This window comes from Mytilus trossulus, chromosome 14, assembly GCF_036588685.1.
Source record: "Mytilus trossulus isolate FHL-02 chromosome 14, PNRI_Mtr1.1.1.hap1, whole genome shotgun sequence".
Classification (NCBI taxonomy): Eukaryota; Metazoa; Mollusca; class Bivalvia; order Mytilida; family Mytilidae; genus Mytilus; species Mytilus trossulus.
This window is the reverse complement of record NC_086386.1, coordinates 72,612,144-72,637,630: the sequence shown is the minus strand read 5'-3', so window position 1 is coordinate 72,637,630 and position 25,487 is coordinate 72,612,144. Positions and strand designations below refer to the sequence as shown.

Genomic DNA, 25,487 nt, shown 5'->3' with positions numbered 1-25,487 from the left:
TTATTATTCAGTATAAAAGATGACAAGACTCCACCGGTAAAAGCTATAACAATAAGTTGATATTGTAATAAATTGATGTTTGGACCTTATAACTCGGATATATGTATCCTTTCATAATTATTGAAAAGGTAAGAACTTATCTCGTTGTAAATTCCATTTTACACAGAATGTGCTAAATGTTTCATTATCTGTTTCAGATTACTAAATGGATCTCAAATCAGAGGAAGATATCGAAAAAGAACTTGGTGAGGTAAAACACCTTAGTGTGGCATTCTACATGTTTTGGCAGGCTACTGTTGCACTACTGAGTTTACCAATGATAACTTCCCTCGGGAATTTAATTGATAATACCATTACAATTAAAAGGAGTAGGTCCGGTAAGGGCCGATTTTGGCTTCAAATTTCAGGTTTATCTAACGAAAGATTTTGGACGTTTTTTAAACACTTACATGTCTATTTCAATTGATTTGATTAGTTTTTGGCAAAGATTTTAATTGATATTGTCATTAAAATTGCTCCGATTCAAGCTTAAATATGAAAAGTCTGTCATATATGGCAAAAAACGTCACTTTTCAGGTGGTTTTTGTCAAATATGAAATGGCCGCATCCGTGTTCATCCCTAATCTTTATATATGTTATGTATTATAATCAAATACAACCTACATTTACATATTATGAATGAACACGAATGCAGCCACTTTCATTTAAGTCGACAACCGTCTCAAACTTATCTTAAATGCTAAAATTGTGAAGATTTCAGTAATTTAGCATGACTTTATGATGCTAGTACCCAATGTATGTACATTGTATTGTCTTAAACAGTCTATATTTATGTAGCAGAAGCATTCTACTTTCCAATAACTAGATAAAAGATTACAGTTTCACAATTTTGTAAAACTGCTATATGTTCGGGCCAAAACGGGGTCTTACTGAACCTACTTCTTTGATAACAACAAATTATATCAGCAAAACAAACGTTGGCTAGTGAAACGTAGTGATAAGATACGTGTTCAACGCCGTAACTAAACCTGTAATGGTTTACTTTTGTAAATTGTGTTTTGGAAGGAGAGTTGTCTCATTGACACTCATACCACATCTTCCTATATATATTTAGTTCTAAGATACGGTTCAGATCAAATAACATAAAACGATGAATTTTATTGAAAACCAAAAATGTGTTTGTCTGTTTGTACATGTTGAAAGCAAAAACTAAATACACACATATATATTCTTCATTTACCCTTTATTTCTTCCGGTCTGAATCATTTGAATTGAAATGAAATAAAAACCTACTTTCATCATTCAAAACAGTGTATATTTAATGCATTTAGATTTTGATATGAAAACACATTATAAAATGGAGATAATTTTTATTATAATTTAAATTAGATAGATTTGTCTCCCTTTGTACACGGTATTTCTGTATTAAAAATATTTGAACACAAGTGGATAGGTTACTCTTCACTACATTAGTAATGTGTTTTTAATTTTTATTAGATGTTTGATCTTTACACTATGATCTCAAATTTTCTTTCTTTTTGTTTCTTTTATTTTTTATGTTTGTTTTTCATTTTGACACAGTATTACTTATTGTATGGAAATTATGATGTATTTAGGATACAACAGGAAATAAATGCAGACAAGGTAGAGGAGGTCAGACATTTAAGAATTACATTATCAATTACTTCTATAAAATACTATTGGAGAATACTATCACAATACACTTATCAAATCTTAAGTATTTATTATTCAGCTATAAAAATAAAATTTAATAAATGAGTTATAATGTTATAAAAAAAAATTCATACAACTGTCAAGGTTTCATTTCAAAGGAGAAGATAAGAGATGTTTTTGATAATCTAAAAGCAAAAAATTGCCACATATATTGTTTACAAGATACACATTTTTCAGAAAAAGAAGAAACATCAATAAAAAAATCTATGGGGAAGAGACTGTATTTTCAATTCTTTTGCAACAAACAAAAAAGGGATAGCAATATTTTTTACCAAAAACTTCGAATACAAGATACATAGGATAAAAAAGATGATCAAGGAAATATGTTAGGAATTGATATTGAAATTGAAGGAGAGAGAATAACTTTGATAAACTTATATGGTCCAAATAAAGATTCACCTGAATTGTATTCTAGAGTAAGAGATGCAATAGAAGACTTGAACAACCACACAGTTATAATAACTAGAGATTAATCTAGTCCAAAACCAAATTCTTGATAGTTATAATTACCAAAATGTAAATAACCCGAAAGCCAAAGAGAAAGTTTTAAATATAATAGAAAATTATGATTTAACAGATCCCTATAGGGAATTGTACCTTGAACTAAAAAAAAATACACGGAGAAAAAATAATCCTATTAAACAAGCAAGATTGGATTTCTTTTTATTATCGCAAGGCCTTAATCAACATGTACATGATATACACATTCTTAACAGTTATAGATCTGATCACTCCCAAATAATGTTACATTTAAAGATCAATAACTTTATAATTGGTAAAGGTCTATGGAAATTTAACAATTCACTTTTACATGTCATTGAATATTCAGCTGCTGTTAAAGATACTATAAATAAAAAACAATATGCATCACTAGCATACAACAGAGAAACATTAGAAAAGATAAATGACTTAGAAATTCAATTTACTATAAACAATCAACTCTTTCTAGCAACTTTATTAACAGAAATTAGAGGAAAATCAATTTCATGTGCTTCTTTTAGGAAGAAACAAAAACATAAAAAAGAAAGAATACTATTAGAAGATATTAAAAAACTAGAAGAACAAATATTGTCAGAAGAAATATTTATTGAAACTGAAAAAAAGAAAACTGAGCTAAAAATATTAAGACAGGAAAAGATGAGGAGTTCTTACATCAGATCCAAAATACAAAGGATAGAAGAGGGAGAAAAAACTTCAAACTTTTTTCTTTTCTAAATTTAGAAACAGAGTCAGATGGTTTCACAAATGAATTTTTCGAGTTTCCTTTTATAGATATAGAAAAATTTGTATTTCGGTCTATAAATAATGGTTACGAAAAGGGAGAATTATCAATTACTCAAAGACAAGATATACCAAAGGAAGATAAACCTAGACAGTTCATGAAAAATTGGCGACCAATAAGTTTACTAAATACCACATTTGAATTAGCATCGAGCTGCATAGCTGAGCATGTAAAATTAGTTCTACTCCAAATTATTAACAGTGATCAGACTGTTTTTTTTCGGGTAGATTTATAGGGGAGAACACTCGACTTATTTACGATATATTATTTCATACAGAACTTAATGATTTAACAGGACTGCTCCTTCTCATAGATTTTGAAAAAGCTTTTGATTCTGTATCATGGAATTTCATTGAAGAAGTTTTAGATTTTTTAAATTTCGGCCCCTTTAAAAACAATAGGTACGAACCTTTTACATAAATATAAGTTCTGCAGTTTCTCACAATTGTTTTTTATCTGAATTCTTTGAAATTCAAAGAGATTGTCGGCAAGGGGATCCCTTATCTCCTTATATGTTTCTTTTATGTGCAGATATACTTGGAATATTAATTAGAAAAAAAATTAAGAAATAAAGGGAATTAAAATAGATGATACTGCATATTTGATCTCTCAATATGCTGATGACACGTCAATGCATCAGAAACCCTTGCCGCATCTCTCCCCTTATTACATACATATGCGAAAATGTCTGGTCTCCGTATGATCCTAGATAAGACAAAGGTGGTGTGGATAGGAAAGAAAAAATATTGTCAAGACACCATGTGTGTAAAGTGGGGATTGGAATGGGGTTTCAGTAGGTTTACACTATTAGGAAAAAACTTTTCTGTCAAATTGCAAGAAATCGAATCTTTGAACTATTATCCTAGAATAAAAGAAATTGAAAATATAATCAATATTTGGTCTAGACAAACCCTTACTCCAGTGGGAAAGATAACAATTATGAAGACACTATTTATTTCATAATTAAATCATCTGTTTTTAACATTAGCAACCCCATGCAATACTACTCTTAAACAACTTATTCGTACATTATATTCATTTATTTGGGAAAACAAGCCTCACAAGATTAAAAGATAAATATTATGTCTGGAACATAAATTTGGGGGGGGGCGTACAATGATAGATATTGAAGAATATATAAAAAGGTTAAAATTAACGTGGGTCCGACGGTTGCTAAAAAAACAATACAAAACTCAAAACGCTTATAGAAAGCACAGAAAATATTTATATTGAAAATCTAGTATTTCTAGGCCAACCAAACAAATGTAAAAAACCCTTTCGGAAAGAGGTTTTTGAAGCATGGACAGAAATGCAAAATAAACTTAAACTAAAAAATAATGAAGATTTTTTAACAGATTCACTTTAAAATAGTGAAAATATCAAAATAGGTAGCAGATCTGTGTTCTATAAAGACTGGGCTGATAACCGTATTCTGTTAATTAATGATCTGGTAGATAATGAGGGTAAATTAATGTCGTTTGAGCAATGCAAAAATATTTATGAAATTAAATCTAACTTTCTAGTTTATAATGGAGTTATATCAGCAATAAAATCATATCAAAATTTTCTTAAACATAATATCTTTATAAAAAAATCTTTATAAAGTTCATGGACCAATTCTACCAAATGATATTAGAGCATTTTTTTGCCAATCAAAAGGTTAAAAGATATGTATAATCTTATCGTAGAAAAAAGTAGTACAAGGCCTACCTGTAAAGATAAATGGTCGTTAAGATTAAACAAAAACTGTGTTTGCAAAAAAGTGCATAATATGTCTTTCTACACCACAAAAAGCTCTAAACTGAATTGGGTTCAATACAGAATAGTGCACAGAATCATAAGCACAAATGAATTTTTATTTAAAATTAAGATAAAACAATCAGATAAATGGACTTTCTGTAATAAAGCTATTGAAGATATTGAGCACATATTTTGGACATGCAATACATTGTCAGATTTATGGATTTAACTTGGTGATTGGATTTATAACCAAACACAAATATTGATTCCATTTAATATAGATATTATTTTATTTGGAAATTTAGGTAAAAACGGAAATAAAAAAAAAATCTCAATAATACTCCTGACAAAATTCTATATTTACAGAACAAAACTCTGTGAAAATAAGGTAAATTTTACAGGACTTAAAAACTACCTCAAAGAATCTCTGGTACTAGAAAAGAATTTATTTTTTAAAGAAAACCTTTTCAGATGGCCAATATCTGCTGGGACCCCTGGCTTCCGATTTCAGAAGACTAGGTTGATTATCAAAAATTGGTACATTATGTACCAGAACTATTGTTATGCACATTCCTTTCCTTATCCACATCACCACCTATGATTTGATACTGTTATATGTTGGTTTATATGTATGCTTGATGTTTTGTCTAGGTTTATAACTACATGTTTGTTACTCTAAGTTATTGCCTGTACTCAAATATTTGAATAAATAAATCCTGCAAGCTATCTTATGAATGCTGTAAGTAAAATATATTTATTATTATTTTTTTTTTCTTTTTGCAAAATTCCAAATTTCTGTGATTTTTTTTATTTATTCTATATTTTTTTATCTGTTCAGATTTATTGATCATTCTTTATTGAGATGTTTTAGTTAGATATATTATAATTTACAATGATTTATAAATGTATATATAACAGTTAAAGAAACTAACAAATACTAATCAAATAAATTATATGCTACTAACGGTTAACTATGCCGGGATAAGGTACCAGTATGTAATGTATACACTAACAAATGTCAAACTATCAATAAAGTATGATTACTTCTGAAAAAAAAAATTAAAATAAAAAAAATAAAACGATGAATTTAATGATATTTCAAGTTAAACACGACAACTTCATTTTCCTAGATCTATTTAGTGTACGGATATGTAGATTTGTATCATTTAGATTAAAACCAATTCCAACGTTGTCATTTTAGAGTTTATTGGAATGGATACGTATTGGTGATATACAAGAAGTCACACAATGCTTAGAGAAAGGCGGAAATATCAATTATATAAACGATGATGTAAGATGTACTATACAATAACTTTTCTTTTGACATATCGATAGTAAAAACGAAACCGACTCAAAAGCATTTTACAGTTCAACGTCCGGTCTGTTACATTGTTAAGGGTGTTGTATATCATATCTACCTCCTGTGTATCCTAAACATATTGATAACAAACAATGTGTAGACAACAAGTCTAATTATATCTGGCGGGCTTATGTTTTATTGAAATATTAGCGTATTGCATAGTCTCATATTCTCCCTTTCATGTACATGTAGGTACGATAAAAACAAAAACAAGATAATAAATTAAAATCTTACAAGTAGTTGACCACGTCCCCTTGTATTTGTAGTATTTGTACCTTTATCCATCTTATCAGTTGATCATTTTTGAAATGGTTTTCATAGTTCGTTCTTATGTTGTACTGTTATACCATATTCCGGGTTAGGGGAGGGTTGCGATTTGCTAACATGTTTAATCCCGCTACATTCTGTATGTATGTACCAGTACCAAGTCAGAGGCCTGTAATTCAATGTTGGTCGTCTGTTTATGTGTTACATATTTGTTTTTCGATTATATTTTGTACGTAATTTAGGCCGCTATTTTTTAATTTGTGTTTGAATTGTTTTACATTGTCGTTTTGGGGCCTTTTAAGGTAGTATGTAAACTCATCATTGATACCAGGACAAACATTTGAATATACGCCAGACGCTCGTTCCTTCTTCAAAAGACTCATCAGTGACGCTCGAATCCAAAAAATAAATTTAAAAAAAACACATAAAGTACAAAGTTGAAGAGTATTGAGATGTAAAATTTCTAAAAGTGTTGCCAAATACAGCTAAGGTAATCTATGCCTGATGCAGAAAAGCCTTTCAAAAAAATCTAAATTTTGTAAACAGTTAATTAAAAATATAATAAACATACTAGGCTTGTGATACCCTCGTGGTGTCTTAAACAAATATGATAGAATTTGTTCATATACTTTGCCAAAACTATTGTTAAAAAAAACCACTCGTATTTTCTCAAGCTACAGAACGTGACAAAATGGCACATTTTGTGATTAGAAACTAAACAAAATGATAGAATTGTTTAATAAATAAGGAAAAGATAGCTTTCAGACAACGCTTTGAGAATATCAAAATTGGAAATGTCCGTGTATAATGCTTTAGAAAATTCACTGTTTGAGAGTTACCTCCCTTTAAAATGCCAATTTAAAATCCACCAAACATAATCAACTCTTCTAAAAGTATTAATATTCATAAGTTATATTCTTATAAAGTGATTCTTTTAAATGCAAGTTAAATAGCTGCAGTCCTGCTTCAATTTTTTTATTAATTGAGATAACATCTGGACCTTGGGTTCTCTGTTTTTTACTATTCAAGATGGCGGAAGACAACCATACCACCTTAATGGTGTCAATGCTGTATGGGGTTTGGTCATTGTCGATGGCCGTTCGGTGACCTATCGTTTCTTTGTCGTTTGTTCTCTTGCGGAGAGTTGTCTTCTTCTTTGTACAATCCTCTTTCTGATTCCTAAGATTTCAATTTAGAATATATCTAGCCAAACAGAGGGAAATTAAAAAGAAATAAAACTCTGTCATGTTTTAAGACAGTATTCAAATGTGACGAATTTGTCTAGAAATTGGAGGACCATATTCAGAATCTCGAACATTTGTTGAGTAAATTCCATACATATTAAAAACAAAACAATGACTTTTTTCAAGAGAAATGTAGACACACGTCATACCTTTGAAGAATCTTGATTAATTGTTCATGCAAAGAAGACAAAAATTGGTCTTTTCAGTCTCTTGGACTTTATATACAATTTTAATTGGCATCTAGTGTGTACATGCATCTACATCTTACAAAAGATTAAACAATTGTTTAAAACGTTTTAATCGTTGAAACTATCCGGAAATGTTGGACTTTTTTTATTTAGATAAATATTTACGTACAAAATTTTAGTCTACAAAAATCAAGAGAAATAAGTTTAAATTCATCACAAAATCTATTATTTTAATTTTTAAAAACAGGGATACATGCCACTTCATTTTGCTGCGAAGTATAACCAAAAACAAATCCTTCTTGAATTGCTTAAAAGGGGCTCAAATTTGGATTATTCTGATTACAATGTAAGTATGAAAGATAGATATACACGTAAACGGAACATTACTTTGTAATCGAACTTACTATATAAACACGATGAAACATCCGTTTCTATTACAATACACAGTTGTCCTTATAAAACCGGAAAGAAGAAATTAATTGTGTATCTTCTTATTATTTGATTTATCAAACACAGGCGTGTTATACATCATTTAGTACCTACTTTTAAGCAAATTTAAGACATACAATGTAGCATGTTACAGTCGGATTAACGAGAACGGGATATGAAAAAGTCTTAATTTGTGAGTTGGGTACCTTGTCTTGAATAAATGTTTTGAGGTATTCTTTTAGCAATGAGACAATAATTGTATTTTTTTTTCATCTCGTTCTTTATTGTGGTGTTCTGTGCTTTCGCAGTTGGTTTGTGATAACAAAAACAAAACAAAAAGGGTGCCATCCCTGAAGCAAGATAAGCTCACTTATCCAGATCACTTGGTATAACTACCTATTTTATGAAGGATCTGTATTGCTAATTAACACATGGCAAGAGTAAAATCTCTTTGTTCTTACTGTGGTATAATCTGGATAATGCACAGCTAAGGTGTGCATTAACTACCTCAGATAACTGCACAGTTCAAATCTATTTTTACCTTTAGGGGCGGTTCTTGGATTTTGAAAGGGGCGTTATTCTATCAAATTAAAAAAAAATCCCCGAGTGTAGCGAGACTAAAGACAATAATGACGTTTTGAAGCTAAAACACGATACTTTGTCAAATCCAAGGGTTAACGACCTGTTCGACCCCACCTCCGAGTCTGCTATCTGCCTTGAAATTACGACAAAGATAAACTTCGTGCAAACATTTTAGTTTCAAAATAGGAAAAAGAAATGTTTCTCATTCCTTCAATTTTTTTTTATCTTAAAGCTGGGACATAAACTATTTTATTATATTTTGTATACAACGTAAATCTATATCAGTGTTTTAAAGTAAAAAAGAAAGTTAAAACAATTTTTGTTAATTTCTGCCCAAAAAGAATTGTATCTAATATCCGAATATAAATAAATCAATCTGATTTAGATTAGTTTCAGACTCAATGGAATTTATAACGACTTTTTGAATATCCGAATATAAAGGAACTATTTTTGGATCGAATTTAATGAGGACCATATTTCAGTTTGTTTTAAAACAGGGGGATTATCTGGAGATCAATCAGACTTCATTTAGACTGACGTGTCTTAAAAAGCAATACAGAAGATAAAAAGAGATTGGGGGGGGGGACGGGGTTGCGGGGAGTAAAAGATTTTGAAAGAGAAACGTATTTTCTGTTTATTATACATTTTAAATTTAGGTAATATAATATCTTCCTCGTTTCTTTTTCTCTCTAAGCATATCATTGAGAAATTCAAAAGCAATTATTCTGATTTAAACTCAATAACCCTTGCAGTTATGTTTTTTTTTTATTCATACACCGAAAGTACACAGTTTGTGAAAGTCTTAATCGTCACCAATTAAATGAAAATGGGGAATAAATTTAACGGAAATATTTTAATCAACAAAACATTTTTTTTTATCATATACCCAAGCGCCTGTGGAAACGATAAAAAAAAATATACCATTAAATCCCAATTTTAGAATGAGTCTAAATATGAAAAAAATTATAAATTTTAAACTTACCAAAGTCGTATTTTCGCCTTGCTTTACCCTACAAGAAATTTTCCTAGGATCCGTGGATTGCGGAATGACGTCAACATTTCTAAAACGTTCACGTAAATTGATTGCGTCATGTGTTAAAACAGTTATTGGCCAATCAAATCGGTATATGGAATTTAACCTACGTCGTTCGGGTTATTGTGTCATCTCGTGCTGTGCAGATTAAATCCCATATACCGACTTGCTTGGTCAATAACTATAACGTGTTTTAAAGTTTTCTTTGTTTTGTCTTTTTTACTATTGTTTTTCCTTTTTTTTTTTAGATATAGCGTTGTCAGTTTATTTTTCATGTATGATATTGATTGTCCATTGGTATCTTTCGCCTAACTTTTGGAAGATATCCGTTATTCAGCGGTTATATGTTATAATGTACTATTGTATTGTTTGGTTTATGCGGTACTCTGTACTGAGTGTTTTTGTGGTTGATTTTAGATCTTAAGCATTTAAAGCAACGGGGTTATAAATGAGACCGAAATGTGATAACTTTTACAGATAGATGTGATTGTGCTTAAACAAAAAGGTTCCTTGATCAGCAAATTGTTTATAGGCCAATATTGATACGCTTTCTTTTCTTTTCTTTTTTTTTTCATTTGTTATCCAGGGACAGACAGCTTTAGAAATAGCATGTGAATCTGGAAGTACAGACTTAGCTTTACTATTAATTGACAGTGGGGCAAACACATATTGTGTGAGTTCTAAATGATAAGATTAGTTAAGCAACACAAATCAATGTTTAAACCATCAATGGGTATAACATTTAACAAGTTTAAAATGTATGAAGGTGAATTGAAAATAACTATTTTTTGTGAATTTGTTATCGCTACTCATATAGGTAATTTATGAGAAAAATATATATATATAACATTTTGATCTTGGAAGCTCATCATATGGCTGACGCGTGTAACATCATATTTCAAGTCCAATCTGTAGACTTTGTGTTGGCAGTTTTATTTTTGCAATATGGTATATAACTAGTTCAAAATATATTAAAGTACATCAACATATATCGATTGACGGTTTTTGATATGTTTGATAACTTTTTTTATAATGTTGTAAACCTAATGTTTGATATACATTTTCGGAAACTATAAATACATTCGATTAGGATTACAATTAAACTGTCATGTAACATTTAAAACTAGATAGTAACCTTCGATACATATTTAACCGTCTAATAAGTTTTGTTAATTGTTGTTAACTTATCGTCCCGTGACAAATTGTATGGATGTGGACAGTTGTTTTCCCCTGTAACAACCCGTAAGGGAACCCACAAAGGGGTTCTTCCTGTGTAAGGTGTTTGTCATATCATATCTATATGATGCATCGAATTTGAAGCACCTTGAGAATTTATATAAAAATTAAAAGATTTGATATGATTGCCAATGATACAACCAACCACCAAACGATGTTGGTGCAAGCAATGATAATAAGCCTTGAAACAGGTGGGTTCCATAATTTTGTTAGATATATCAATACCGAAATTAGTTGTATATACAAATTTGATCGGCACGTAGTGTTATAAGGTGGCCTAATTCAAAGTGGTTATATACTAGAGATGTCTTAATTCAATTCTGTCTTCCCTTTCGACGATCAACATATAAGACATATCTCTTAAATATATAAGGTTAAATGTTAAATTGATTATATCACAAAAGAGCCCATGTGGTCGTGTGGTCTAGCGGGACGTCTACAGTGCAGGTGATTTTGGTGTCACGATATCTCAGTAGCATGGGTTCGAATCCCGGCGAGGGAAGAACAAAACATTTGCAAAAGCAACTTTACAGATCTAACATTGTTGGGTTGATGTTTAGACGAGTTGTATATATAAATAACCCAACAATGTTAGATATGTAGACAAGCTTTACTATAAGACGTGTCATGGTACTGATCTATCCCAAATTCATGTATTTTTTAAATAGGGATCTTCACTTCATTTAGCTGCGAAGTATAACCAAGTAGAACTCCTTTTTGAGTTTCTTAAAAGGGGATCAGATGTGTGTTATATTGATCTAAACGTAAGTATGAAAGTTAGAAATACACGTATATGGAATAGTATTGAGCATATCATATGAGCAAGATGAAACATCCTTATGATATCACAGTACACAGTCGTCATTATCAAACCAGTACGAAGCAATTAACTGTTGGTCTACTGGGTCGGCTACGAAGGATTCATTTAACAAAGATAGGCGTGTCGTACACCATTTCGTATATAATTTTAAGCAAAGTTACACCAACCAAGTAGCATCTCTATTCGAATTTACGACAGTGGAATACAAAAAGAAAATATTGTGAGTTGGGTACCTTTTGTTAAAAAAAGGTATTGAGGTATTCTATTTCATTGGTGAGAGCCTAAAATTGTCATTCGGTAAATTATAAAATGTAGTAGGAAATGTCAGACGCCATCTTCCAACTCTTTTTGATAATTTTATTATTTGGCTTCCTTATTAAATGTGAAAACGAATATGAGTAAATAAAGGTTGACTAGTAGATGAAACTTACATAAATCAAAAATATACACATTGTGGTCCGATTAAAATTGACCTATGGCGGTCAGTCGTCCCCAGACGCAAGACTGCGCATCCAGCTGGACGGGCAAATATCTTTTTTTTTATATTTGTCAAGCTCTGACGTCCAATGACCCTATCTTGACTGGTTAAACAACCATTGGACGTCAGAGTAGTTTCTGGCAAATAACTAACTACAATCGAAGACGGGATAAATATGTCCTTAGTTAGTTAAGACACACACATCATGTGAATGAAGCAATTCGACATGATGTTTATGAAGTCTACGGAGTGTCATTTTTAATCTTTCCTCCTCGTAACTTTGTTGGAGCTGTTTCTACGTCAGAAACACACTCCTGTATTGCGTGAACATGTACGAACAGAACGTTTAAACTGCGATATGTAAACACAATACGAAAAACAGAGGGTATGATACTGTTGAGAAATGGGAAATTTATTATTTGGAAGTTGAAATCATCCGGTTGATTATATAATTTAGTGTGAAGTCCTCCATTTGTGTCGATATTGAGACGGAAATCAGGGTATGAATTAGTCCTTCTAATAGAGTATCCTTTTTTTCAAGTTAACTTGCATATATGTGATATGAGTACTGGCTGAAATATGGGTTATTCCATGATAAGACATTACCAATTTATCTGAAAGTAAAGAAGTTCACAAGGTGTTTTTTTTCTATTTGTCTTGTGGCAAGGTCTTAATTATGATTCTGCCTAATACGAGTACAATAATAAATCGGCTAGTATAGGTGCACAATTATTGCCCATTGGAATACCGATTGTCTGTGAAAATATCAGTCTTCCAAACACAAGAAATATATTGTCGACCAAAAAGTAGAGCATTTTTTCTAAAAACATCTTCAGTATATTTTCTGGTAGAATCAGTGTCGTTCTCACAAATAAGAATCATAATAACCGAAACAAAAAAATGTATCTACGATTCTAATTTTTATAAGAAAAGTCAATCTTTAAATTCAACATGGGCCATTGTAATGTTGAAAATCAGAAGTCTTAAAGCTGCTGACTAATTTCAGAATTTTTGAAATCCACGTCTTATTGACACCACTGGTAGAATTTTTCTCATCACAGTATTTTTGAAGGCCATCTTTTACTGTAGAAAGAATAGTAGTCATTTCTTAAGACAAAATATAACGGAATTCGATGAGACTGTTATTAAAGAGAAATATAACGGAATTTGATGAGACTGTTATTAAAGAGAGAGGGTTAGCGCTATAGAACCAGGTTTAATCCACCATTTTCTACATTTGAAAATGCCTGTACCAAGTCAGGAATATGACAGTTCTTGTCTATTCGTTTTTGATGCGTTTTGTTATTTGATTTTGCCATGTGATTATGGACTTTCCGTATTGATTTTCCTCTGAGTTCCGTATTTTTGTGATTTTACCTTCTTAAGACAGTTGTTTAGTAGAACATCTTTTATGAGCAATATATGTTGCATGACACGGGTTATGTTCTTCTCATATATTTTATGATAGTATGATACTAAACCCCTAACGGGAGGGATTGTACCTGATATTCATATGATGAAGATATAATCTATCAATCAGTTTAATTGAGGTCTGGAGCTGGCATGGCAGTTAACTGCTAGTAGTCTGTTGTTATTTATGTATTATTGTCATTTTATTTATTTTCTTTTGTTACATCTTTTGACATCGGACTCCTCTTGAACTGAACTTTAATGTGCGTATTGTTATTCTTTTACTTTTCTACATTGGCTAGAGGTATAGGGGGAGGGTTGAGATCTCATAAACAGGTGTAACCCCGCCGCAATTTTGCGCCTGTCCCAAGTCAGGAGCCTCTGGCCTTTGTTAGTCTTGTATGATTTTAATTTTTTGTTTCTTGTGTATAATTCGAAGTTTAGTTTGGTTTCTTGTGTATAATTCGAAGTTTAGTTTGACGTCCATTATCACTGTACTATTATGCATATTTTAGGGGCCAGCTGGAGGACACCTACGGGTGCGGAAATTCTCGCAACATTGAAGACCCATTGGTTGCCTTCGGCTGTTGTTTGCTCTATGGTCGGGTGGTTGTCGCTTTGACATATTCACCATTTCCTTTCTCAATTTTATCGTTCTTTATACAGTTATGGACTATAACTTATGGTTAACAGTATAATGACGGGAAATGTTTGTAGATCTTGAACATACAAAACAACAGGGTTATAAATGAGTACTAGTATGTGTGGTTTTATACCTTTTACAGATAAAATATTAGTGTGCTCCAACAAAAAAAACTTCCTTTTACAGCATATTGTAAAAGGCAAATATTGTTTAGTCTTTTTTTTCTTCGTTTCAATTTGTCCATAATTATACAGGGACAGACAGCTCTACATATAGCATGTGGATCCAGAAGCACAGATGTAGCTTTATTATTAGTTGACAGAGGGGCAGACGTAAATTTAGCTGATCATGAAGTGAGTTCTATACAATAAAATTGGTTTGAAAATAACACGTCAATGTTAAAACCGTCCATGCATATATTATAAATCAAGTGTTTAATGTATGATAGATATTTTAAAACTATTCGTTTATCTAAAATTTAAATGCTGCATATCTTAAATCTGTCAAAGGTTGATAAAAATAAATCATTGTTTACGGGTATGCAATCATCCGAAAATTTCAACACATGTAACATTATATTCCAAAATCAAATCGGCAGACTTTTTTGGTGCTGGCAATTTTATTTCTACAAAATGGTATTTCACTTGTTCACCTGTTTTAACAATACATCAAAATATATCGATAGACCTTTTTTTATATGTAAGATAACTTTTTTTCAAAATGTGTTGCGAACCTAATGTTTAATAGACATTTTCTGAATCTGTCAAAACCTACGATTAGGATTAGAATTACACTTTCAAGTAGCATTTAGACATAAGGCCATCTCAGAGTGTCAATATAAACCGTCGTTTTAAAACAGTTCAGGTATTCTAGGCCTGTCTGTTGGGATTGGGTATCTTTCGTCCCTCTTTTATTTTAAAGTATTCTTTAGTTAATTTCTATTTTCTATGAATAAAGTGTTGTGCTAGTCCAAATAATAACATTGACGTCACAGCATTAATTCAAACTAGTATATACCCTTTAACAAGCTTTAAATGTATGTAAGAGATTTGAAAGCAAATCGTTTAATATTTGAATACAGATGACTTCGCCACACTATTAGTTCAAAAAAGCCTTCCAATACCGTCCAATAATTATTTGATTCATTTTTGATTGACAATTTTTTTTGGAAAACAATAATAAAAACAAAAACTTTGAATTTCTTTTCATTTAATTTGATGATTTTCAATTCAGAATTGAATGCGACTGTATCTATGATTTTGAGAAAGATCCGGTTTAATTCATAAAAAAAAAAAAGAAAATGCGAGCCTGAATTACTTTTTTCGATAACATCTCAGTCGAATTTACGCTAATTGGGCTGTTATTTTGCGATTTTCCTAAATTAATGTAATGTTCAAAGATATTTTTTTATTGATGCTTTTCTCTGTACTATTTGTTATTGTGATTGTTCGTAGATCTTAAACTTAGCAGAAGGAAAGCAATCCGTTAGAAACGACCATTGTTACTACTTCCTTTAGATGACAATAGGACTGATATTAAAACCCGCCATTCTGAAATTACGTTAATTTCGGGGAAAATAATTATTTTGCGCCAATTTGGATTTTTTTCTTTTGTTTGTTTTTAAATTGCTATTAAGGTCATAAAAAGATTCCCTTTGTTTTTTTAAAGCATGGTTGATCATGGTTCTTCTTATTAAAGAAGACAATACTTAAACATGTTAAATTGGCCGTCTTTTAACAATTACGTAACGCCGTTGATCGACGATTATAAATTATGCGACATTGTCTGTTAATGGTGTTTTTTTTCTTCATTTTTTTTACAGATAAACAAAGATAATATATGCTATATCAAAGATAATTAATACGTTTCTCAAAGTTAAAAAGAACAAGTCTAACGTTCTGCTAAGGAATCCCCACTGGAACTACATTCCGAACGAAAGACATTTAGTAGATTTTTGGTCTTACACATCGATATCAACTGGCATATGAACACAATGTACACACATTTAGTACTATTGATGTTTTTGGATAAAAAAGAAATTGTTTTGACCATGAAAAAAAAATGTTTTTTTTACCCTCAGCTGCCATTAAATGAAAAGCTAAAATTGTTTTCGCCTTGTCGCAAAAAAACCTTGAATGGAAAAAAATTCATAGCTCCCCTGCCCGAAAATCAAATGGTTGCTGCCTTAAAAAAATCTCATTCAGAGTGGCATTTTAATCAATCTTATTCAAAGCATGATCATACTGACATGAATTGTAACTTAAATTTGACTTGTGATCTAAAACATAATTGTTGACTTAGCACCCAAAAACTGCTCTGAAATATTTTTATATAAATATAAAAATGCATATTTATTTTAAATGTTATTATTATTTTTTTCAAATAGAAGGAGAACCATATTACTGAGTCTTTTCGTTCTAATTTATTTTCAAGTTCATGATAAGCACCATTCATTTATTGGTTTAGTGTGGGTTTTTTTATAATTTGAGTCCATTCATTAGAGCTTACTTGCATGAAATCAACGAGTTAACATTTTTTGTTATATTTAGTTTGTTCATACAAGGATTGCAAACTCATTTCCTTTTATTTAGAATAATGAAGATTTTACATTCAGAATACTTTCATTATGATCTATTTTAAGTTTAAATGAAAAGGGTAGGACCAGGTATCAGTAATGAAAAGGAACTCATGAATATTTTGACTACCCCTTATATTAATTAAGTAGAAATTTATTTCCAATTTAAAATAATTTGGTTACAGCAGTAAAAATATTTACCAAAACATAAATATCAAATTAACTCTTAGAATATTAAATAAACATAAAATCTATATTTTCCTTATTATGGCACATAAGGGCATATTTAACTAGGATTGAGTTCAGAAAAGTGATAAATTGTGTTCTAATATTTTTGCACATGTTTACAGTATCAAAATAAATTTAATAAGATTATTTTAATAATATTCACATGTAAATAGCAGCATATGGTGCTTGATATAACAATAGTTTGTTCATGATAGTGTCAAACAAAGGGACGTAAATTGTGAATTCTCGTCGGCCCCGCATCGTCAAAAATATCGACATATCAAAGTGGCACTTGGGATATCTTAGCGTATCAAGTGGCACATATTTGACATATCATAGTCCAAGTTATGTTACATAACATAATTCAAATTCAGCATAGCTACCCGAGAAGTTAAGAAAGAAAATTACGATTTTAAATTTCTGTAGCCAATTTTTTTCGTCAACACCTTGACTTTGAAGACACATTTTGAGATAACAAAATGAGTTTAATTCAAAATTGAGTTGCGTAATATATTTTTTATATACTCAAGAGTGTTGTCTTAAAAGGAAATTAGTTTTAATTCATGCAAAAATCTGCAAATTCCAAAAAACGGGCGTCACTTTTTTTGGTAAAACAATGCCCATATATGTTAATCACATGACGTGCATCGTTGCTTTAAGAAATTAGGTCAAACCGGGGTCAGCTTTCCGACTGTAAGAACACAACGGGGCTATGTATGAGAATGTAGTTTTATTTACCTTATACAAAAAAATGTTATTTTGCTAAAACGCGTTCATTTTACAGAATAGTGTTTAAAAACATTATCGGTCTGGATTGTATTTTTATTCTAATTTGTTTTCCATAATTAAACAGGCAAAGACAGTTCTACATAAAGCATGTGAATCCGGAATGTCAGACGTAGCTTTATTATTTATTGAAAGAGGGGTAGACATAAATTTGACTGATAGATATGTGAGTATTGTATTCTAAAAAAAATGTATCTAAACATGTCAGTGTTTAAAACGACAACGGTAGTTTACCGCTGTTCAAAATTCTAAAATCGATTGAGAAAAAACAAATCCGAGTTACAACTACAAATGTTTAACTGAAGGAAACACATCAACTTTAAGAGAAAAACAAAGAAACAACAGAAAAACGTTTACGCAGAAAAGTGCAATGTTTGGTTCCATTTTAAGGTAAAGTACCGCTGAAATTGTTTGCAGCTATTCAAAGTCAGGAATCTAATTTTTAGTATTTGTAGTCAGTGTAGGTGGTTCATTAATGTCTCGTGATTCGTTTTAATATGGATTAAACCGTCGGTTTTCCAGTTCGAATGGTTTTACACGGGTAATTTTGGGGGGATCTTTATTATTTGCTGTTTAAAGAGAGTATAGGCTCCGTGTTGAAGGCTGTACCTTGATCTATAATGACTACTTTTATCAATTGTTACTTGAATTGAGAACTGTCTCATTAGCTATAAAAATTTAACTATTTTAGTAGATATAACATTACTTCAACATATATTGATGTACCTTTTTTTTTAATCAGACCTGTTAGAAAACTGGTGTCAAAGCCTTTTGCAAACTTAGTTATATATAATGTTTAATATATATTTTCGGAATATGTCAACTATTCAATTAGTATTACAATAACACTTACAGGTAGCACTTAAATCTAAGGTCGTCTCTAAGTCTCGTTATCAATTGTCGTTCTAAAACAGGTAATTCAGCCAGTTTGCGCGGTTATTTAGCTTGCAAAGAGTTGAAAATTGACCTGAAGTTTAAATGTTTGTATTTTCTAAGACTTAAACAAATGAACCATAACTGATTTATAGTATAAATATAGCTTTTGGTCAAATTAAATAATAATTGTTTAGTTTTTTTTTAGTTTCCTACCTTTTTTTTTTTAATTGTGTTAACATGTACTTATATAGGAATTGCAATGTATCACTTGGAATGGACTTGATAATCAGTTTAGCAAGTTGTCTAGCTGGGATGCACATAGCCTAATCTTGTTGATCCATGTTTATACATAACAGTTTTCGTTTTACAAATAATTCAAACTCTTCTTTTAGTTGGATAATGTGTAATATTGTATCTTTTGTAGTTGGAATTCTGTATTATATTGGTACATCTTACATATAAAATTGAGAATGGAAATGGGGAATGTGTCAAGGAGACAACAACCCGACCAAATAAAAAAACAACTGCAGAAGGTCACCAACAGGTCTTCAATGTAGCGAGAAAATCCCACACTCGGAGGCGTCCTTCAGCCGGCCCCTAAACAAATATATACTAGTTCAGTGATAATAAACGCCATACTAATTTCCAAATTGTACACTAAAACTAAAATCAAAATAATACAAGACTCACAAAGGCCAGAGGCTCCTGACTTGGGACAGGCGCAAAAATGTGGTGGGGTTAAACATGTTTGTGAGTTCTCAACCCTCCCCCTATACCTCTAACCAATGTAGAAAAGTAAACGCATAACAATGCGCACAATAAAATTCAGTTCAAGAGAAGTCCGAGTCTGGTGTCAGAAGATGTAACCAAAGAAAATAAACAAAATGACAATAATACATAAATAACAACAGACTACTAGCAGTTAACTGACATGCCAGCTCCAGACTTCAATTAAACTGACTGACAGATTATGATTTCATCATATGAACATCAGGCACAATCCTTCCCGTTAGGGGTTTAGTCTTATTCATCAGTTTAGTCGAGTTAATTTCTATCTTCCATGCATAAAAGTGAATAAACCAAATAATAACGTTGTCGTCACAGCACTAATTCAAACTAGTGTATACCCTTTAAAAAGCTTTAAATGTATGTAAGAGATTTGAAAACAAATCATTAATATTTGAATATAGATAACGTCGCCACACTATTAGTTCAAACAAGTCTTCCAATACTGTCGTAATTATGATATTCATTTTTGATAGAATAGTTATTTGATAATAACTATAAACACTTTGAATTTCTTATTATTCTATTATAAGTATTATGCTGACTTTCAAGATTATATATACGGGAAAAAATACGTTACTGTGGTGTCCTATATTTTTTTATTTGAGTACTGAAAATGTAGAAAATATTGAGTGCATTTATAATTGCGATTTTGTCAATCAAGAATTATATGCGATTTTATTTGATTACGATTTTGAGAAAAATCTTGATTAATTAACAAAAAATATTTCAAAATTTAAATTATTGTCTTCATTTACAACTTAGTCGCATTTTGCGAAATAATAAAAACCCCGCAAAAATTTCTTAATTTACGCTATGTGTGCTGTTATTTTGCATTTTACCTAATGTAATGTTCGAAGATTTATGCGTTTCTCTGTACTTTGTGTTCTTGTGTTTGTTTATAGATCTTAACTTAGAACCCAACGGGAATAGGAATGAAAATGCGGTTTTATACCTTATACAGATAAAATGTTATTGTGCTTAAACGCGTTCATTTTACAGCATATTGTTTAAAGGACATTATGGGTCTGGTTTCTTTTTTTATTTCAATTTGGTGTCCATAAATAATTAAACAGGGACAGACAGTTCTACATAAAGCATGTGAATCCGGAATGACTGATGTAGCTTTGTTAATCATTGAAAGAGGGGTAGACATACATTTAGCTGATCATGATGTGAGTTTTGTATTATAACATAAGTTTCTTTAAACATTTAAATATTTAATGAAGACAACAGTAGTATACCGCTGTTCAAGAGTCATAAATTAATTGAGACAAAACGAATCCGGGTTGAAACTACGAATGTTAAAATGAGGGAACACATCAACTTTAAGAGAAAAAACAACGAAACAACAGAAAAACTGAAGTACAACAAAAAACTAAACGACAATACAACACTCACCGAAATAAACTACAAGAAACCTTTTCCTGCAGAAAAATGCAATTTAAAGTACTATTTAAACATAAAGTACCGCTGCAATTGTTTGAAACTGTTCTAAGTCAGAAATCTGATGTTCAGTGGTTGTAGTCAGTTTATGTGGTTCTCAAATGTTTCTCCTTTTTCGTTTTTAAATGGATTAAACCGTTGATTTTCCCGTTTGAATGATTTTACACTGGTAATTTAGGGGGCCCCTTTATTACTTGCTTATCGGAGTGAGTCTATGTTCCGTGTTGAAGGCTGTTCCTTGATTTACAAAGATACTTTTATCAATTGTTACTTGAATAGAAAATTGTCTCATTGACACTCACATCACCTCTTCCTATCTATCCTTTAACACGTTTTAAATGTATGTCAGAGATATCAAAGCTATTTATTTACTAGTATCTGAATTGTCATCGGTACATATCTTAAATTCATGAATGGTTATTAAAATTAATTTCATTGATTACGGGTATGTAGTCATTCAACTTTAAGAGAAAAACAAAGAAACAACAGAAAAACGTTTACGCAGAAAAGTGCAATGTTTGGTTCCATTTTAAGGTAAAGTACCGCTGCAATTGTTTGCAGCTTTTCAAAGTCAGGAATCTAATTTTTAGTATTTGTAGTCAGTGTAGGTGGTTCATTAATGTCTCGTGATTCGTTTTAATATGGATTAAACCGTCGGTTTTCCAGTTCGAATGGTTTTACACGGGTAATTTTGGGGGGATCTTTATTATTTGCTGTTTAAAGAGAGTATAGGCTCCGTGTTGAAGGCTGTACCTTGATCTATAATGACTACTTTTATCAATTGTTACTTGAATTGAGAACTGTCTCATTAGCTATAAAAATTTAACTATTTTAGTAGATATAACATTACTTCAACATATATTGATGTACCTTTTTTTTTAATCAGACCTGTTAGAAAACTGGTGTCAAAGCCTGTTGCAAACTTAGTTATATATAATGTTTAATATATATTTTCGGAATATGTCAACTATTCAATTAGTATTACAATAACACTTACAGGTAGCACTTAAATCTAAGGTCGTCTCTAAGTCTCGTTATCAAATGTCGTTCTAAAACAGGTAATTCAGCCAGTTTGCGCGGTTATTTAGCTTGCAAAGAGTTGAAAATTGACCTGAAGTTTAAATGTTTGTATTTTCTAAGACTTAAACAAATGAACCATAACTGATTTATAGTATAAATATAGCTTTTGGTCAAATTAAATAATAATTGTTTAGTTTTTTTTTAGTTTCCTACTTTTTTTTTTTTAATTGTGTTAACATGTACTTATATAGGAATTGCAATGTATCACTTGGAATGGACTTGATAATCAGTTTAGCAAGTTGTCTAGCTGGGATGCACATAGCCTAATCTTGTTGATCCATGTTTATACATAACAGTTTTCGTTTTACAAATAATTCAAACTCTTCTTTTAGTTGGATAATGTGTAATATTGTATCTTTTGTAGTTGGAATTCTGTATTATATTGGTACATCTTACATATAAAATTGAGAATGGAAATGGGGAATGTGTCAAGGAGACAACAACCCGACCAAATAAAAAAACAACAGCAGAAGGTCACCAACAGGTCTTCAATGTAGCGAGAAAATCCCACACTCGGAGGCGTCCTTCAGCCGGACCCTAAACAAATATATACTAGTTCAGTGATAATGAACGCCATACTAATTTCCAAATTGTACACAAGAAACTAAAATCAAAATAATACAAGACTCACAAAGGCCAGAGGCTCCTGACTTGGGACAGGCGCAAAAATGTGGTGGGGTTAAACATGTTTGTGAGTTCTCAACCCTCCCCCTATACCTCTAACCAATGTAGAAAAGTAAACGCATAACAATGCGCACAATAAAATTCAGTTCAAGAGAAGTCCGAGTCTGGTGTCAGAAGATGTAACCAAAGAAAATAAACAAAATGACAATAATACATAAATAACAACAGACTACTAGCAGTTAACTGACATGCCAGCTCCAGACTTCAATTAAACTGACTGACAGATTATGATTTCATCATATGAACATCAGGCACAATCCTTCCCGTTAGGGGTTTAGTCTTATTCATCAGTTTAGTCGAGTTAATTTCTATCTTCCATGCATAAAAGTGAATAAACCAAATAATAACGTTGTCGTCACAGCACTAATTCAAACTAGTGTATACCCTTTAAAAAGCTTTAAATGTATGTAAGAGATTTGAAAACAAATCGTTAATATTTGAATATAGATAACGTCGCCACACTATTAGTTCAAATAAGTCTTCCAATACTGTCGTAATTATGATATTCATTTTTGATAGAATAGTTATTTGATAATATCTATAAACACTTTGAATTTCTTATTATTCTATTATAAGTATTATGCTGACTTTCAAGATTATATATACGGGAAAAAATACGTTACTGTGGTGTCCTATATTTTTTTATTTGAGTACTGAAAATGTAGAAAATATTGAGTGCATTTATAATTGCGATTTTGTCAATCAAGAATTATATGCGATTTTATTTGATTACGATTTTGAGAAAAATCTTGATTAATTAACAAAAAATATTTCAAAATTTAAATTATTGTCTTCATTTACAACTTAGTCGCATTTTGCGAAATAATAAAAACCCCGCAAAAATTTCTTAATTTACGCTATGTGTGCTGTTATTTTGCATTTTACCTAATGTAATGTTCGAAGATTTATGCGTTTCTCTGTACTTTGTGTTCTTGTGTTTGTTTATAGATCTTAACTTAGAACCCAACGGGAATAGGAATGAAAATGCGGTTTTATACCTTATACAGATAAAATGTTATTGTGCTTAAACGCGTTCATTTTACAGCATATTGTTTAAAGGACATTATGGGTCTGGTTTCTTTTTTTATTTCAATTTGGTGTCCATAAATAATTAAACAGGGACAGACAGTTCTACATAAAGCATGTGAATCCGGAATGACTGATGTAGCTTTGTTAATCATTGAAAGAGGGGTAGACATAAATTTTGCTGATCATGATGTGAGTTTTGTATTATAACATAAGTTTCTTTAAACATTTAAATATTTAATGAAGACAACAGTAGTATACCGCTGTTCAAGAGTCATAAATTAATTGAGACAAAACGAATCCGGGTTGAAACTACGAATGTTAAAATGAGGGAACACATCAACTTTAAGAGAAAAAACATCGAAACAACAGTAAAACTGAAGTACAACAAAAAACTAAACGACAATACAACACTCACCGAAATAAACTACAAGAAACCTTTTCTTGCAGAAAAATGCAATTTAAAGTACTATTTAATCATAAAGTACCGCTGCAATTGTTTGAAACTGTTCTAAGTCAGAAATCTGATGTTCAGTGGTTGTAGTCAGTTTATGTGGTTCTCAAATGTTTCTCCTTTTTCGTTTTTAAATGGATTAAACCGTTGATTTTCCCGTTTGAATGATTTTACACTGGTAATTTAGGGGGCCCCTTTATTACTTGCTTATCGGAGTGAGTCTATGTTCCGTGTTGAAGGCTGTTCCTTGATTTACAAAGATACTTTTATCAATTGTTACTTGAATAGAAAATTGTCTCATTGACACTCACATCACCTCTTCCTATCTATCCTTTAACAAGTTTTAAATGTATGTCAGAGATATCAAAGCTATTTATTTACTAGTATCTGAATTGTCATCGGTACATATCTTAAATTCATGAATGGTTATTAAAATTAATTTAATTGATTTCGGGCATGTAATCATTCGGAAAATTCACCACATGCTACATCATATTTTTAAGTCCAATCAGTAGACTTTGAGTTGGCAATTTTTTTCCACAAAATGGTATTAAATTTGTTCAGCAGATATAACAATACATCAACACATATCGATATCCTGGTTGTTTTAATCTGTTAGATAACTGTTGTCAAAAATCTGTGTCAAACTTAGTTATATATAATATTTAATATATATTTTCGGAATATGTCATCAATTCAATTAGGATTACAATTACACTTAAAAGTATCACTTAAATCCAAGTTCGTCTCAAAGTCTTTCAATAAACCGTCGTTCTAAAACAGGTATTTCAGCCATTTTGGTTGGTTATTTAGCATGCATGGAGTTGAAATTTGACCTGATGTTTAGATGTTTGCATTTTCTAAGACTAAAACAAATGAACATTTCTATCATAACTGATTTATAGTATTAATATAGCGTTTGGTTAAATTATATCCATAGTATTTTGTGTATGAATGAATTTCCTGCCTTTTATTTTATTTTATTTTTTATTTGTGTGTGCATGTACTTATAAAGGAATTGCAAAGTATCACATGAAATAGTAACTAATAACCAGTTTAGCAAGTTTTCTAGCTGGAATGCACATCGCTTACTCTTGTTG

At 30.8% G+C, this 25,487-nt stretch overlaps 1 protein-coding gene across 1 annotated transcript in view; it reads left to right on the top strand.

Moving 5' to 3' along the window:
- Window positions 1-205: 205 nt before the first annotated feature.
- Window positions 206-25,487, top strand: part of LOC134698042 (putative ankyrin repeat protein RF_0381) — a 58,684-nt gene continuing 33,402 nt past the window's right edge. The window contains exons 1-5 of the mRNA XM_063560330.1: window positions 206-250; window positions 10,446-10,532; window positions 11,764-11,859; window positions 14,701-14,799; window positions 18,103-18,201. Coding sequence (XP_063416400.1) covers window positions 206-250; window positions 10,446-10,532; window positions 11,764-11,859; window positions 14,701-14,799; window positions 18,103-18,201 — 426 coding nt within the window. The remainder of the gene's footprint in view (window positions 251-10,445; window positions 10,533-11,763; window positions 11,860-14,700; window positions 14,800-18,102; window positions 18,202-25,487) is intronic.